This window comes from Aspergillus melleus (genome assembly GCF_016097325.1).
Source record: "Aspergillus melleus strain CBS 546.65 chromosome Unknown contig7, whole genome shotgun sequence".
In the NCBI taxonomy this organism is placed as follows: Eukaryota; Fungi; Ascomycota; class Eurotiomycetes; order Eurotiales; family Aspergillaceae; genus Aspergillus; species Aspergillus melleus.
The window spans coordinates 2,441,086-2,455,753 of NW_025763376.1; the positions used below are offsets into that span (position 1 = coordinate 2,441,086).

At 52.8% G+C, this 14,668-nt stretch overlaps 6 protein-coding genes across 6 annotated transcripts; 2 read left to right on the plus strand and 4 right to left on the minus strand.

The window, feature by feature from the left end:
* Nucleotides 1–1,363: 1,363 nt before the first annotated feature.
* Nucleotides 1,364–2,740, plus strand: LDX57_011790 (glycoside hydrolase family 5 protein; the record flags this gene model as incomplete). Its single annotated transcript, XM_046093532.1, has 3 exons — nucleotides 1,364–2,092; nucleotides 2,172–2,586; nucleotides 2,673–2,740. 3 exons carry the CDS (start codon nucleotides 1,364–1,366, stop codon nucleotides 2,738–2,740), a joined length of 1,212 nt encoding a protein of 403 aa, XP_045949510.1.
* A 599-nt stretch (nucleotides 2,741–3,339) lies between these two features.
* Nucleotides 3,340–3,843, plus strand: LDX57_011791 (uncharacterized protein; the record flags this gene model as incomplete). The annotated part of the gene is made up of 1 exon (XM_046093533.1): nucleotides 3,340–3,843. The coding sequence occupies one exon, from the start codon at nucleotides 3,340–3,342 to the stop codon at nucleotides 3,841–3,843; it is 504 nt and encodes a 167-aa protein (XP_045949511.1).
* A 1,056-nt stretch (nucleotides 3,844–4,899) lies between these two features.
* Nucleotides 4,900–7,091, minus strand: LDX57_011792 (carboxylic acid transport protein). The gene is made up of 3 exons (XM_046093534.1): nucleotides 6,172–7,091; nucleotides 5,990–6,120; nucleotides 4,900–5,930 (listed from the first exon to the last, which is right to left on the minus strand). Exons 1-3 carry the CDS (start codon nucleotides 6,723–6,725, stop codon nucleotides 5,074–5,076), a joined length of 1,542 nt encoding a protein of 513 aa, XP_045949512.1. The 5' UTR covers nucleotides 6,726–7,091; the 3' UTR covers nucleotides 4,900–5,073.
* A 47-nt stretch (nucleotides 7,092–7,138) lies between these two features.
* Nucleotides 7,139–9,182, minus strand: LDX57_011793 (uncharacterized protein). Its single transcript, XM_046093535.1, has one exon. It carries the CDS (start codon nucleotides 7,906–7,908, stop codon nucleotides 7,555–7,557), a length of 354 nt encoding a protein of 117 aa, XP_045949513.1. The 5' UTR covers nucleotides 7,909–9,182; the 3' UTR covers nucleotides 7,139–7,554.
* Nucleotides 9,183–9,943: 761 nt separating this feature from the next.
* Nucleotides 9,944–11,584, minus strand: LDX57_011794 (flavin-containing monooxygenase; the record flags this gene model as incomplete). The annotated part of the gene is made up of 1 exon (XM_046093536.1): nucleotides 9,944–11,584. One exon carries the CDS (start codon nucleotides 11,582–11,584, stop codon nucleotides 9,944–9,946), a length of 1,641 nt encoding a protein of 546 aa, XP_045949514.1.
* Nucleotides 11,585–12,563: 979 nt separating this feature from the next.
* On the minus strand, nucleotides 12,564–14,342 carry LDX57_011795 (uncharacterized protein; the record flags this gene model as incomplete). Its single annotated transcript, XM_046093537.1, has 5 exons — nucleotides 12,564–12,609; nucleotides 12,659–13,553; nucleotides 13,614–13,956; nucleotides 14,023–14,166; nucleotides 14,259–14,342. 5 exons carry the CDS (start codon nucleotides 14,340–14,342, stop codon nucleotides 12,564–12,566), a joined length of 1,512 nt encoding a protein of 503 aa, XP_045949515.1.
* Nucleotides 14,343–14,668: the final 326 nt, after the last annotated feature.

A 14,668-nucleotide genomic window follows, 5' to 3' on the forward strand; every position in this document is an offset into this window, starting at 1 on the left:
ATCGTACTCAACCTTGCTATGAAAGGTTTGATATATACATCAGAGCGTGGTTAGTTGTTTGTAAGCGATGACAAATTGCCAAAAGGGAAGAGGACGTATTTTCTCGAATCTTGGTCAAGCAAGGCATATACTACAAATGCTCGGAGACATTGACGGAGACATTGGCAGGGCAGGGCAGGGCAGGGCTCGTCGGAACGGAACCTGTGAAGCTCGTTATGTGCCGCTTAGTAAGGTGGACTTAGCTAGACAGAGGCGTCTGGAGATAGTCCATTATGTGCATTATCAGGACTTCTATTGCCGGAATCTTCTTCCGTCCAGATGTAATCTTGGTTGCACCTAACCAGTACTTGGCTGCACATCTTGGACAGAAATGCGGCCGTATCTTCTGGATGCCCCATCGGGGGTAATCGCCCTCCGCATCATCACCAACACTATTGCTATCTATACCCCGGTAGATACTGGCTCCCCACACGTGGCGGCTGCCACTCAGGCTGTTCCGCTGCATGGCCCGCCCCAGAAGGCCTACACGGATATTCAACAGATTCATGCGATTGTCAAAGATTATGGCGTCTTTATGGCGCAGACCTTGGTAGATCAGAAAAGAGACACTCACATCAATCGACAGATCATTTCGATAGAGTTAACAATACAAGCGACTCTCGAGGCATATTCAATCCGTACCGAGGGGTCATTAAGAATGATTATAAGTAAAATCTCAACCATGCCATACTCTGCATGCTGCTTTTACTACATCAAGGCTAGTTCCCTCTCTGCTCTCAGCCCCACTCTTACAAGCCCCTTCTTCATCAAACTGACTGCTACGTTACCCCATCATCAGCCACTGGAATCTCGATCTCTGGCGCAAAATAGAAATGCTCCTCATCAAGCAATCCTCCGTAATCATGCCAGGGTCTACTCCGTATCGAACTACGACCCAAGCTGGATTCTCGAACCGCCCCCATCCAGCACTGCCGATCCAGGCACGATCGGCATTCCAAACCCCCAGTCCACCGGGCTGAGCCATCCTTGAGCCCGGTAGCATTGCAGTTCGCACTCGCCCACCGAATTGGGAAAATGGGGTCTGCAGAACTGAACTCGGGGTGGTGAATCCTTTCCTGTCGCTCTCAAACTGCCTAGACTAGATAGTCTGATATGCGAGGGATGACCCCCGTCATCTCCTTGGATTCTGGAAAGTCATAAATGAGGAGCTGGATCTACATGGCTCATCGAATCGTGTCGGCGGGCATTCTTACAGAAATATAAAGCCGTGGAAACCTGGGCCGCGATTGAATTTCTTCAATCTTCTCTTCCATCCTCTCGGACGCATCCTTCAGTTATAAGTCTTCGATCACATTCAGCCACAATGGATAAAGCTAAATTCTCCGCTCTCTCCCTTCTCACCTCCCTCTCCCTAACCGCCGCCTGGCTCCCCGAAACCGACAAGGAAATCACCTCTGACTCCGGCACCAACCTCTTTAGCGGCTCGAACGGCAAGATTCGCGGCGTGAATCTCGGCTCGCAATTTGTCTTTGAGCCCTGGATCGCCGAATCCGCCTGGTCCGATCTCGGCTGCAAGGACCAAAACTCCGAGTTCGACTGCGTCTCCTCCCTGGGACAAGATGCCGCCAACGCGGCCTTCGCGAAGCATTGGGCCTCGTGGATCACAGAGGACGATATCTCGCAGATGGTGTCGTACGGACTGAACACAATCCGCGTGCCGGTCGGGTATTGGCTGAAAGAGGACCTGGTGTATAGTGACAGCGAGCACTTTCCGCAGGGCGGCGAGGAGTACTTCAAGAAGGTGTGTGGCTGGGCCAGCGATGCGGGCTTGTATATCATTGTGGATCTGCACGGGGCGCCGGGCGCCCAGACGGCTCAAAATGCCTTCACAGGTCAGTATGCCGACGAGCCGGGCTTCTATCAGGACTATCAGTATGAGCGCGCGCTCAAGTTCCTCGAGTGGATGGCCGACAAGGTCCATGGGGACGAGGCGTATCGGAACGTGGGCATGCTGGAGGTGGTGAACGAGCCGGTGCAGAATGCGGATCAGACGGCGTCGATGAGATCGAGTTATTATCCGGATGCGTTTGACGTACGTACCTATAAATTATCTCCTCCCTCACCCTATACCCATCCCAAAGACAATCCTCTCCCGCTAACATCCAGACCAGCGCATCCGCAAGGTCGAACAAAACCTCAACATCGACAGATCCAACTACCTCCACATCCAAATGATGGACAAGCTCTGGGGCGCCGGTGATCCCCACGAGTCCCTTTCGGACGACTACTACGCCGCCTATGACGACCACCGGTACCTGAAATGGGCGGACGTGGACGTTTCGCATGACAGCTACATCAGCACTTCATGCAGCGACCAGCTGGACAGCAACAAGCCGACGATCGTGGGCGAGTGGAGTCTCAGCGTGCCGGATGACGTGGAGCACACCGACGAATGGAACCCCGACAGTAACCAGGACTTTTATAAGCGGTGGTTTGCGGCCCAGGTCACGGCGTACGAGAGGCAGCAGGGATGGGTGTTTTGGACTTGGAAGAGTCAGTTGGGCGATTTGAGGTGGTCGTATCAGGGTATGCCTCCTTCCCTTTCCTCACGTTCTAGGTGCTCTTTACTTGGCACAAGTGTAAGAAGAAGCTAACCTGATCCGTGTCCCTAGATGCCGTTGAAGCGGGCGTGATCCCGAAGGAATTGAACTCACTGGCTGATCTGGGAGTGTGCAATTAGCGCACTTTCATTACAATATCCTTCATTGACCCACTAACGTACCTCTTTAAAGTCTACAATTAAATACTGGAATCCTGTTCAAGAAATCAGTAAGATCTGATTGAATATCAGCAAACGCAGCTCTTCTCTTAGATCCAACTTTATCTTTTAAAATGCCTTAGGGAATATAATAGTAGCTCACCTTCGATTTGCCGATTCTGGACGGCCCTGGCCCAGCGTTTCGACCAGGTTCTCTTTTCGATCTGCATACCGCTTGAAGTTGCGCGCATGCAAAAAGTAGGTAAGCGCTCTAGGACCTTTCGAGAGTTCATTCCCAGACATCGATATCTGAGATTCTATCACCTATGACCGAATGACTAAAGCAAAAGAGAGAGAGAGAAAGAGATGGAGTCAAGTTAAACACAAAATTGAACAATGAAGGAGGGCCATTACATATGTAAGGTCGCTTGCCTAAGTAATATGGGCTTCCAGTGACGTGGTGTTATTGTAGTATTCAGTTCAGCCTTGGTTGAACCAGGCACCTTATGACTTCCTTACGCGGTCAACGAGCCGACCTTCCCACTTTCGTACTCCAACTTCCCTTCAACCTTCCAGCAAGCATGTCTCTATTCAACAACCAGGTTATCTCAGGCTTCGGTAACATCCTAAAGCCAGCGGCTTGTCCTGCCACTGATAAGCCAGACAAGCAGAGATGCTTTGAGATGATTTGCCTCTTGCTGAGCCTTGTGGGAAACTACGAAGGCATTTTCATCAAACCCGACGATCATGACCTACTGCATATCCAGCTTCACCCCCTTCCTGGCGGGGATGGAGGGCCGAGTGAGCATCTGCGCCAATTCTTCAAGCCCTGGGCTCGTTCTGAGATCGAGAAGTACCCAATCCACTTCGACGACTCCATGTTGGCCAAGGCTTTGGAATATCGGAAATACGTCATGGCACACGGCCCTAAATCCGAATATGTTCGACAAGGGTTTACACTCTTTGAGCGGCTAGGCTGTATAAGCTCGATTCTGGTTTCCGAGTTTATGGAATATACTAGGAACAACATGCCCGATGGCCGACCCACGATCAGGTCGATGACCCAGTGGAGATATCAACGGTGAGTTGAACGCCCTCCAGCCCTCCCTCATCACCAGACAACGAAATGTCGGCTAATTGCATGAGCCTATCGAGCTGTCTAGTTTCTGTCCTTTCAGCCCGCGCGTGGACAATGAGTTTGAGGCCTCAAGATCATCAAAGCCGAAGTGGTTCATTCGCCCTACCTGGTACATCAGTAGCAGAACACCGCATTTAAAAATGAATATCCCTCACGAAGTGATAGGTGATCCAGATATGCTGCTCCGGAATGACGTTTTGACGATACTCGTGGCATGAAGGAGCGCCTTGAGCCGGGTAATCTCGAGAAACATATCGTTATTCCGGTGAGTAACTGACGCCCTTCTCCTTTCCAGTCTAAGCCCGGAACACCGTTTTCATCACATAAAGAGTAATAAAAGAGTGAAAAAGCTTACTTTTGCTAATTAGAAGGGTTCTGGCTCAGAATTGACTAGGTGATGGTTTTCCCGTTTGTGGGTGAACGCCATGGCAAGGTGTTGACGGCCTCCTTTAACGGTGAACATCTAGTGATCCAAGCCTCTCGCCTCTATCAATTTTCTAGTACCGATACCGGCTCCTTTAACTTCTTTCTGAGATACTTGGCGGCCGAAGTGAGTGAGGAGAGCACGACGAGTCGTCAGACGGTGGAGTATTGGGGGGCTGCCTATCAATCTTGACGTTGGAGCATACGATCAGCCCTATGTAGGAGACTCAGAGCCATGACTTCTTAAGTCTAAGATTTGATCCACGGAACAACCTGGGGTCTTGACTGTTCAAACAATCATCGCATTGGTTGACACCCTTCTGGAGATACAACGCACAAGCGAGCGGATATACGGAGTCCGTAGCCGCGGCCGGACTCTGGTTTAATTAATGTATACTCGCTAGTGTCAAAGCGAGGATACAAAACCCCACGGGGAGATCCCCAATAGGGTTAACACTTAACAGCCTAGTCTCTGTCGGACATGATAAGTCCGGCGAAATGGCCCCAGAGGATTGCGCCGACTGGATCAGGCGGATGAGGCGGAATTACCGGCACGCAATACCCGGTCAAATGAGATGTGATATCTTGATATCCCATTGTCATTCCCTAATATTAAAGACTAAGTACATCTCGCTTGCCACAGGCCGGATATTAATATTGACGTGTTTCCAAGTAGTCTCGTCATGTCATCTCTCATCTCTACTTCGATCCTTTCTCGTTATTCCTCTGATGCTTGAGTTTAGGTGTCGTTCATCTAGATCTTGTCGGCTCGTTCCACGCGCTCTTCCGTCGCCTTGTGTTCCATCTCGTATCCCGCCTCGATGTCCTTGATCTTCTGCTCCGCTACAGGGTTCGAGTCTACGCCTGCTACGGCCGTTTCGAATCGTCGACCGCGCTTCTCGGGTCCAAAGGCCGTGGTGACCATAATTCCCGTGGCGATGATGGCTGTCGCGACGCCCATGGTGGGCCCGTAAGCGGGAGCCGGCTCACCCCCAGGGCCTTTCACGAACGTTTTCTCGGCGATAGCGTTGACGATCTGCGCCGACGGCGAAGAGATCATGTTGCCTAGTTGGTAGGTGATACCGGGGAACGACGAACGGAACGCCGGCGGAGACAGCTCGTTCAAGTGGATGGGAATAACACCCCATGCGCCCTGGACGAAGAACTGAATAAAGAAGCCCGTCGCGCTGAGCGATCGCTCGGTGTTGGGCAGGATCCACGCGGGGATCAGAACGGCGGACAAGAAAGCCGCGACGATGATGGTGCGCCGACGACCGAAGAACTGAGACAGATAGCCCATGATAGTCCCGCCCACGCAGGCGCCTGTCTTCATCAGAATCGAGGCGCGCGACGCTTGCGGGTTGTCCAACCCCTTCTGGGTCAGCATGAAAGTCGTGTACGAGTCCTGCGATGTGTGAGAGTAGTAGTTGAACCAGGTCATCAGGATGACGCAGTAGATGCACATCTTCCATTCCTGGCCCAGCATGTGCTTCGTTTCCTGCCAGAATGCCTTGGCGTCTTTCGACTGCTTTCCGGCCTTTTTGGCCTCCAGGAATTGTTTGGACTCGGGGAAGAGGATTCTAACGAGACCGACGCCGATGGAGATACCGGCTATAATGGGGGTTAGCATGTTGATCATGTTATCTTCGTCTGACAGACAAATGACATACCTGCGATCCAAAAGACCGTCTTCCAGGTCTCCGTCCCGCCGCCCACTCCCAGATTCGCGCAGGCTGCAATCACATATCCCAGCGAGTATCCTTGCTGCAAGATACCCGACATCAATCCACGGGCGTTCACCCTGCCGTCATTAGCTACAAGGTCGATCGCGGGTATTTCTGGCGATACTCACGGGCAATGCTCCAAAGCCATGGCAATGGCGTTACCATACACACCTCCCATGAACAACCCGAATAGACTGCGCACCGCCAGGAACTGTTGGAATGTTCTGCTATAGATCGTGGCAATCTGCAGCACACCCAGCACAATCATGTTGATGACCATAGGCCACTTGCGGCCGAACTTGTCGCCAGCCAGACCAAAGGCCGCGGCACCGACACTGCGCAGCAACAGGGTGAGAGTGATGGCCGTGCTGATGTCCGTCTTGGAGCGATCATAGTATTTTGACAACTTGACAGTCTGAATTGACAGCGCATGGAAATCAAATGCATCGGCCGTCCAGGCTGTAAAGCCGACGATGAAGAACAACCAGTCGCGTGCGCTCAGCTGCATGAACAAGCTGACGGGATTCTTCAGAGGTTCGGGGGACTGCCATTCGGTACGAGTCTCGCCATACTCGTTGGTGACTTCCACACGCTGCTTCCAGATGAAAAGGTCATTCCAGGCCTGCTTGGTGGTGGCCCAGATGCCTTTCGGGATGGGATCGGCAGGCTCGTTGGTAGCCATCTTCGACCAGCACGACACGAGCGAACAGGAGAAAAAACGAGGGAGAAAGAGGAGTTAAACAAGAAAGAAGAGTGGAGAGTGTGTCTGGTCGAAAGAATCAAAATTAAGTACGACGTGCGAATCCCAGCCAGGCCTTTTATACCGTCCAAATTGCAACGCAAAACCCCCACCATCCCACCTCGAGTCCTCGACGCAAATTTCACCTCTTCCTGGATCTGTCAGCTCTGCTTTCCCCACGGGGATTCAATGCGCGACCCCCCGCATGACGCTGTGATATCGATCCCCAGTCTCCACGTCTCGTCCCTCCAGGTCGCGCGCCGACAATCCCCGCGAGAAGCTTCCAATCTGGTGGAGCCAAGATGTCGCCAAGCGCCTAAGCATGGGCGTGGCTGTCAGCACCATCAGCACGCGACTCTGGGTTGCCGTTTGACGTCGCATCTCTGGCTCTGGAGATGCTTTGCCCAGACGGCGCTAACCAGCCAATTCGATCCTGGAGGGTGGGGGGTTTTTTTCTCCCCTTCTTTCTGACTCGTAGAGTTGGCAACAGACTGTTGGACAAGGAGAAAAAAATGTCAAGTCCGCCACCGGCCAGTTCCCGAGTTGTTGCAATTAGGGCCGAGGAAGTCAAGTCACTCAGATTAAATGAACATGTCATTTTTCCCGAGCATGGTGGTTCGAAGGGTGGGAATTAAGGAAGCTGAGATGAGGCCGAACACGGGCGTTCTCTCCCTCGCATGCCTCCCGACAAGCATCCCCCCATGATGCAAGAATGGACATCTCTCGGGCCTTCTGATCTACGGACATGGGCCGAATACGGGGCGCCCCATTCCTAGGAAAATTTCAACCCCAGGATTCCCCCAGACACGCCGATCCCTATCCCCGCAGCCAATCGCACCACTGGTATCATATTAGACCCTCCGAGTCGGGGGAGAGGAAAGTCGGCCTGCTTCGACCGCTGGTCTCGTACGTCTCGCACGCCGCAGACTGCGTGGCGTCGCTTGGCAGAGCGGCCTTGGAGGGGGTTGTGATGTCTTGGAGACGCTTGTCTGGCAGGCACTGCAAGGCTTGATCCTGATTCTCGGAGAGGATCGGAAGGGCCAGTGTCGCACGAAGTGACAAAGAGGAGATTGACAACTCTCAGAATGTCTTGTTGGGTGCGCTGATTATGAGCGATTTTCAACATATTGTGGGTTTGCGCCAAAGGAACTAGATATCGGAGGTGCCTTTCTCTTTTAGTCTTGGTCCTTTGCAGTTATTGAGGGGCTCCGGGGTCTTGTCGGTCAGTCTAGACTGGGGTGGTCTCACGGAGATATCCTACGGGGTACACGGGATGCCCGTTCGTCGGATGCAAGTCTCTCCTGTACCCATTCCGTGGGGAGATGAAGTCGGTATAGTAACCCTAACTAGTCATCGCCATCCCTGTCTAACCTGGGCCGCTAGAGCACCACCACCAATCAAGCAGAGCGAAAGCGTTGCCGTCTCGGCTACATTGACTGAAGAAGAAAGATAAACCAATTCTTTGTTATCTGGAATCAAGTTTCCGAGTCCTTCCTGCCTGGGGATCCCGATATTGGCTCGGCATCCTGCTGCGGTGGCAGTGTCCGAACTAAGTCTCTACGGAGGAGGTAGTATCATTTCCTCTCATCTCATCTCCCCCGTGTCTTGGTACTCCGAATGTTGTTAGTGCTATTGGCAAAGATAGCACGTGTGGACTCTCATTGGACACTGGAAGCGCTGTACACTAGAAGCTCGACTCGTCTCCACTTCCTGTCTCATCTAAGAGCCTGGGTGACTTGCCGTTTTCGTTAACTGTTGAGGCGCAGATTCATTCTCGCCAGAAGTCGGATCGGAAAGATGTTTCTTCAACGTCTTGGTGGCGCCGATTACCTCGGGCTTGCTTCAATAATCGGACGAAGTGCGATTCATCATACGATCGGGAGGATTTGATCTCGTCATGCAGTGGCATTTTACGTATCAAGGCTGTCGAGCTTATCTCTTGGGCTGCTCTATGCGCCGGAATCGGCTTTGATTGAGTCTTCGCCATGAAAGGCCGAGCAATGTCTGGTTCCGAGATATTCTCTAGCTTCTGAGACAGACTTCCTTCCTTTTCCATGAGTTTCAGTTTCTTTGTCAGACCCTTGATCTATACGATAATCGTCATCCAGCTAGGGAGTCCCGTACTGTATAATAGAGCGCCAGCGCTACCGGCGGAATCCCACTATGCAATAACATCACCACCTAATACTCCCAAACACGGCCCAGCACAACAAAATATTTCCTTTACATAACCAATAGCAAACTGAGCCAATGATTCCTTATATTCTAGAAGATCAGTTCCCAATAGGGCTTGTTTAACGCCCGAATGCCTGCCACGACGTCAATGCCGTCCGTTCACAGTAAAGATCATCGTAGGGCTGACTTGGCGCTTTCGGCTTTCCTTTCATTATCTCGGATTCAAAACGCGATCCTCAAACCCTGTCAGCGTTGCATCAGGATCAGGGTCTTGATCCTTTTGAAGTTTGTTTTTCGAGGTCTGTGCCAGGGTCCATGGTTCTGGTGTTATATGGCATCATGGACGATTGCTTTTACTGGCTCCGCGGTTTCCGTGTCCATGTGGTGGTTCATGCCAGTAAGATTTCCAGAAAGGCAGGAAGAGGGGGAGCAATTTCTCTAAATTGGGATAACCTCACCCTGTCCATGCTCGCTAGAGATTCCAGAATCTTCAATGCGTCTTATAACCCTACCCTTTGCAAAGATGCCAGGATGTCACTGACAAGTGGCAGGAAACCACGCCCCTAGAGCGCTGAACGTATTCACCCGAGCGAAAGAGAACCAGCTACGAGACCGGTTTCTCAACAGGAATTGACGGATCGAGATGAGCATGCTTTACGACTGATTTCCTCTTCGGTCGGTTGATCGGGGCTGTTTGATGGCGATGAGGTCGGGATTGGGACTAACCTCGAAAGTCATACTAGACGTGGTTCAGGATTGACTCGAAGTCGATTTTGATGCATCGGTATGATGGTGTCTTACATCTCTTGTATGCCCGTATAAGAGAGGGAAGGTAGGCTAATTGAAAGTCGTGTCGAATGCAATACAAGGGAGCCATCTCTTCCCCCAGAAGAAAGTGGCATTCTCGATGGACGCGAGTTCATTCTTTAAATAAACGGATAGATGTCAGTAAACAAGGGGACTACATGACTATATCACACGATGAACTATAAATGCGCCTCTGGCTCCTCACCCGTTCCAAATGGCGCCTTATACCCCACAAACCCCTTCTCTTTGACCTCAGTCATGATACCTCGCAGCCTGCCCAACCCACCAAAGAAGAAGGGTACGGTGGTCGGCTTGCCAGGGATATTCGAGTTCGTCAACCACTGCGGCACCTTAACGATGAGAGTCCCGTTAGCGCCCGTCCGACAGGTCTCCGTCCAGTCTCGTTCGGCCTTCTCAGTGGGTTCGATCACGCAGCGCCGACCTGTTCGCATTGACGCCTCCTCAGCATGACGCACTAGATCCGTCATGAACTCGACGTTTGTCTCGGACAGCGTGCTGACGTTCACGAATCCCCCGTTCGGCCCGTTGATCATCACCAGGTTCGGGAACCCGCTGGCTCCCTGACCTAGGTAACTGATAGCGCCGTGTGCCCACTTGTCGCGCAATCGCGCCCCCTCTCGTCCGCGAATGTCTATCCGTCGGTAGCTGCCGTCGTAGGCGTCGAAGCCCGTCGCGAAGATTAGCACGTCCAGCTCGTGCTCGGTGCCGTCAGCTGTGCGGAGCCCGCGCGGCGTGATCGCCTCGATTGGGTGTTCGCGCAGGTTGACGGCGAAGACGTTGTCGCGGTTGAACGTGTCGTAGAAGCCGTCGTCGCAGAGTGGTCGTCGGGCGAACAGATCTGTCGGCATCAGCGCGGCCCGCTTGACGGGATCTTTCACGATGGAGGCGATCTTGCCGCGGATGAACCGGCAGACTTCCTTGTTCGCGGCCTCGTCGACCATCACGTCCGAGAACCCCCCGAACATGAACCGCAGCCCGTTGCCGTCTTGCCAGAGGTCTTCGAGGAGCTGCGTCCGCTCCGCTGGGGGCAGCGACATCAGGGTCCGCGAGGGCTCCGTGAATCCCATCGCCGTGAACGAGCCTTTCGCATCCCTTATGATCTGAGAATATCGCGCGTTAATGGCCCGGCGGTCTTCTGTCGTCACGGGCCGATTGCCGCTGGGCACGGTGTACTGGGGACGCCGGATGAAGACGTGCAGCGATTGGACATGGGGAGCGATAGCCGTGACGACCTGCGTACCAGACGATCCGACACCCACGACGCCGACACGCTTACCCGTCAACTCTACCTCGGGTCTCCAGGCCGCCGTATGCAAGGTCTCGCCGCGGAAGGTCCCCAGACCGGGGAACTCGGGCACGTGGGCCTGATGCAGGATACCCAGCGCGGAGATGAGGTATCGGGTGTAGAAGACGTCACTGGAGCGACATCGCACCGTCCAGCGGCCGGCGGCGTCATCCCATACAGCGCTTGTCATTTCCGTGCTGAGCTGCATGTGCGGTCGCAGGTTGTGCCGCTGCACGACGTGTCGCAGGTACTCGAGGATCTCGGGCTGGGTGACGTACCAGCGCGGCCAGGGGTATGTCTGCAGGAGCTCGGTGTCGAAGGTGTATCGGTACAAGTGGCTCCAGGTATCACTCATGGCGCCGGGGTATTTGTTCCACCACCAGGTACCCCCGACGTCGGCGGCCTTGTCGATGGCTTTGACCTTCAGGCCAAGTTGCAGGAGGGAGTGGAGGGCATAGATGCCGCCGAATCCGGTGCCCACGACGAGGGCGTCGACTTGTTGTTCTTGAGGCATGGAGAAGAAGGAGTATTCGTAATAGTAAGACAGGGGAGAGGCAGGTAGACGATAGGAGATATTTAAAGAGCCAAAAGGATGAAAGGGGACACAGACAGAGAGGACGGGAAACACAGATTCTCATCCCCCAGGAACCACTCCAAAAGAAGCGACCGATCATATATACCTTCTCAGAGTCAGCACACCGTACTTCTCTCCCCTCTCCTCGCCACCGTGTTTCATGCATCACTCATATCTCAACCACCTCGCCCAAGCACAAAATGCATGCCCAGACCTGCCACCAGCAGATCCCAGTGAAGAAACACGACTCATTCAAGGCTCTCTCCACCTATCACGGTAACAAGAAGAGTACGAGTTGCGTCATTCACACACAGAAGCTTGAATCATGATTGCTAGGCACGGTCCACAGGAAGGGATACTAAGTTTCTGACCCCTCACACTTGGGTGTTTAGTTTGTGTCGGGGATGCAGGCCGTGCAGGTAAGAGACGATCGCGCGGGCCGAGAGGGGATGTGGCTATGTATCTGATAAGTGTTAGGTGTTTGTCATTTTGTTTGAAGGAACAAGGATAGGTTTCGTGGTTTGATTGCAGAGTAAGTGAGAGAATGAGAGATATTTGACATTTATATCGAGGCTTCAGCAGGTCTGTTTGCTGGTGCTTCCTGTTTGTTGCACGATCAGGCGCGGACAAATGATGGACAGATTCTAACGGCAGGTGGAGCCTAGTGCTGATCTCCGGCATCCTCGGTTTGCGAAATAGCAGGAAGTTGCTCCGTTAGAGAATAACGCTTCATTAGCTAATTCTTGTCCGGTAGTTCCTGTATAAAAATAGTAACTGATGTTCAATTCAAGATATGAGACAATCTTATGTGCGCATGCAATGGACAAAATTGAAAGAAACAATGAAAAGAATTGGAATAACTTTAAGAGCATTCCCAGTAATACTTGTAGATACTGTGTACCTGACTGTCCATAGATTCTTAATCAAGGCGAATGGGGAAAGGATTGCCCTCGATCCATCGAGTACTACTCAAAATTAGCATCGCATCAAAGATATCCGACCGCGCAGACCTACTAGGGCTCCATGTCCTCCTTGGTATAATGTAAATCGCCATAATCGGTTCCGTTAAACTTGCAGTCCCCGCCACGCGAGCAACTGAGACCGTGCGGACAGTGGTGACTTAAATAACAGTTGTAGTTATCGCATTCCGGGCCGTGGGAACACATCGTCGTGCGAGCCTTGTATCGGTGGACGGCGACTTCCCCGGGGGTGAGCTTGACCGAATGTTCCATCGGACAATTGGGTTTGCGCTCGCAGCGGCCCACGAGGTAGAGCCCGTTGCAGAATGCCTTGGGTTTGATTCGCTCCACCTTCTCCCGGTAGGAGGCCTGGTCGGAGGGATTGCTGGGGTACTTGCTAGGCGGGTCAATCCGTAGTCCGTCAAAGTTGTAATCAATGACTTTAGGAGGTTTAGTCTTGGCCGGTGCGATCGAGACATTTTGATGACCATTGGCGCCACCGGCGGATGCGTAAGTGGACGACGTGCTGGCGGGATACTGAATGGAGTAGCCGCCATTTCCAGAACTCGCGATCGATTCTTGATCCGGAGATAGAAGCGGTCTGGCAGTAACGGGCGAAGATTTATTAGGAACGGGAGCAGAGACCGTTGGCGGCTGCTCAACTGGGGGCGACGCGAGGGCTGTTACGGGCTTCAAAACCGTCGGGGACAGGTTGCGCCCGGGCTCCGCGCGCAGCGGCTCGGTCCGAAAGACGGAATCAAAACGAGTCATGGTGAAATCTAGGGATTTAAAAGACGGCTGGGCCGGTGTAGTTTCTAGCAGGATGATGCGTTCCTTAGCCTCGAAGTCTCCCTCGTGCTCCCGCAGCTCATGGAGATAACCGTTGTCGTGGCAGCCCGCAAAGAAGATCTTCTTGCATTGGAAATTATTGTAGTAGTGGGTAAGCATTTCTAGACGTCGAGGTTAGCCAAATGAAGTTGGGAGGAAGAACAAGATCGAAGCCAACTAACTACGCATCTTAGAATCGGCATTCTCCTTGCCATGGCCCACGTTGACAAAGTCGAACTCCGCTCGGCTGTTAGTAAAGAGTTCGGCAAAGAGCCGCATATGGGCTTCCTGTTCAATCACCTTGGCCGTGCATAGTGATTTGGCAAGGCCAGTCAGATTAACAAAGATGCGGACTATAACGGGGACCTGCTCCGTCCCTAAGGGCGTGTCTTTGAGATGGCTTCGCACAGCCTGCCGCAGCCGAAGGGCCGCTTCAGGGGCTCCCTTTTGAGGATCACGAAGCAAATCATCGTGGAAAATGGCACCATCCCCATCCACCAGGACGACCACATAGGGTTCCTTATTCTGGAAGCTGTCAGCCGCTCAGCACATTCGAGCTGAGAGGGGCAGGAGCCAGTAGGGGAGACATACAATCGTATAGTCTAGCGCCTTCTTCTCTTCCCGCAATTTACGAAGCTCAAGCTGATACCGAGTACGAGACTCTCGTTCGTGTTCCAACTCGATCTGAAGATTTTCCGACTGGTATTCATATTCGCGGGTTCTCTCCAGGAGACTCTACCACGAGTTCATCAGTCCGGCCGACCGTCGAGTGCCCAACAGAGAGCAGAAAACAAACAAAGAGCGACAGATCCTGCGGCACCACTCACTTTGATTAGATCCGCTCGCTCAGCGTCCAGGTTGGAATAGCGTTCGAACCGAGCGACTAGATCATCTACTGCCGAGCTCATCATGGGGGGAATTAGACAGCGCGTTGGATGCTCATCGGGGGGAGGTGGAAAAGAGAAAGAAAAACAAAATGAAGGATCGACTTGCAGCAGTTGCCTTCCAACTTCCAATCAGCGGGAGGGAGGGAGGTTCCACCGCCTGGCTGATCAAGAGGAGGAATGAGAATGGATGGCATCGTTTGCAACCTCCTGGTGGTTTTCACATCGTCCGGTCTGGATTCCTATTCCTAGGGAGATTCGCAATTCACCAGTCCTCCCATCTGAATCGAGTTCATTCCGTCTGCTGTAGGCCCATTCACGCTTCTCTCCTGACGCGACCGTGGGGAAGTGGA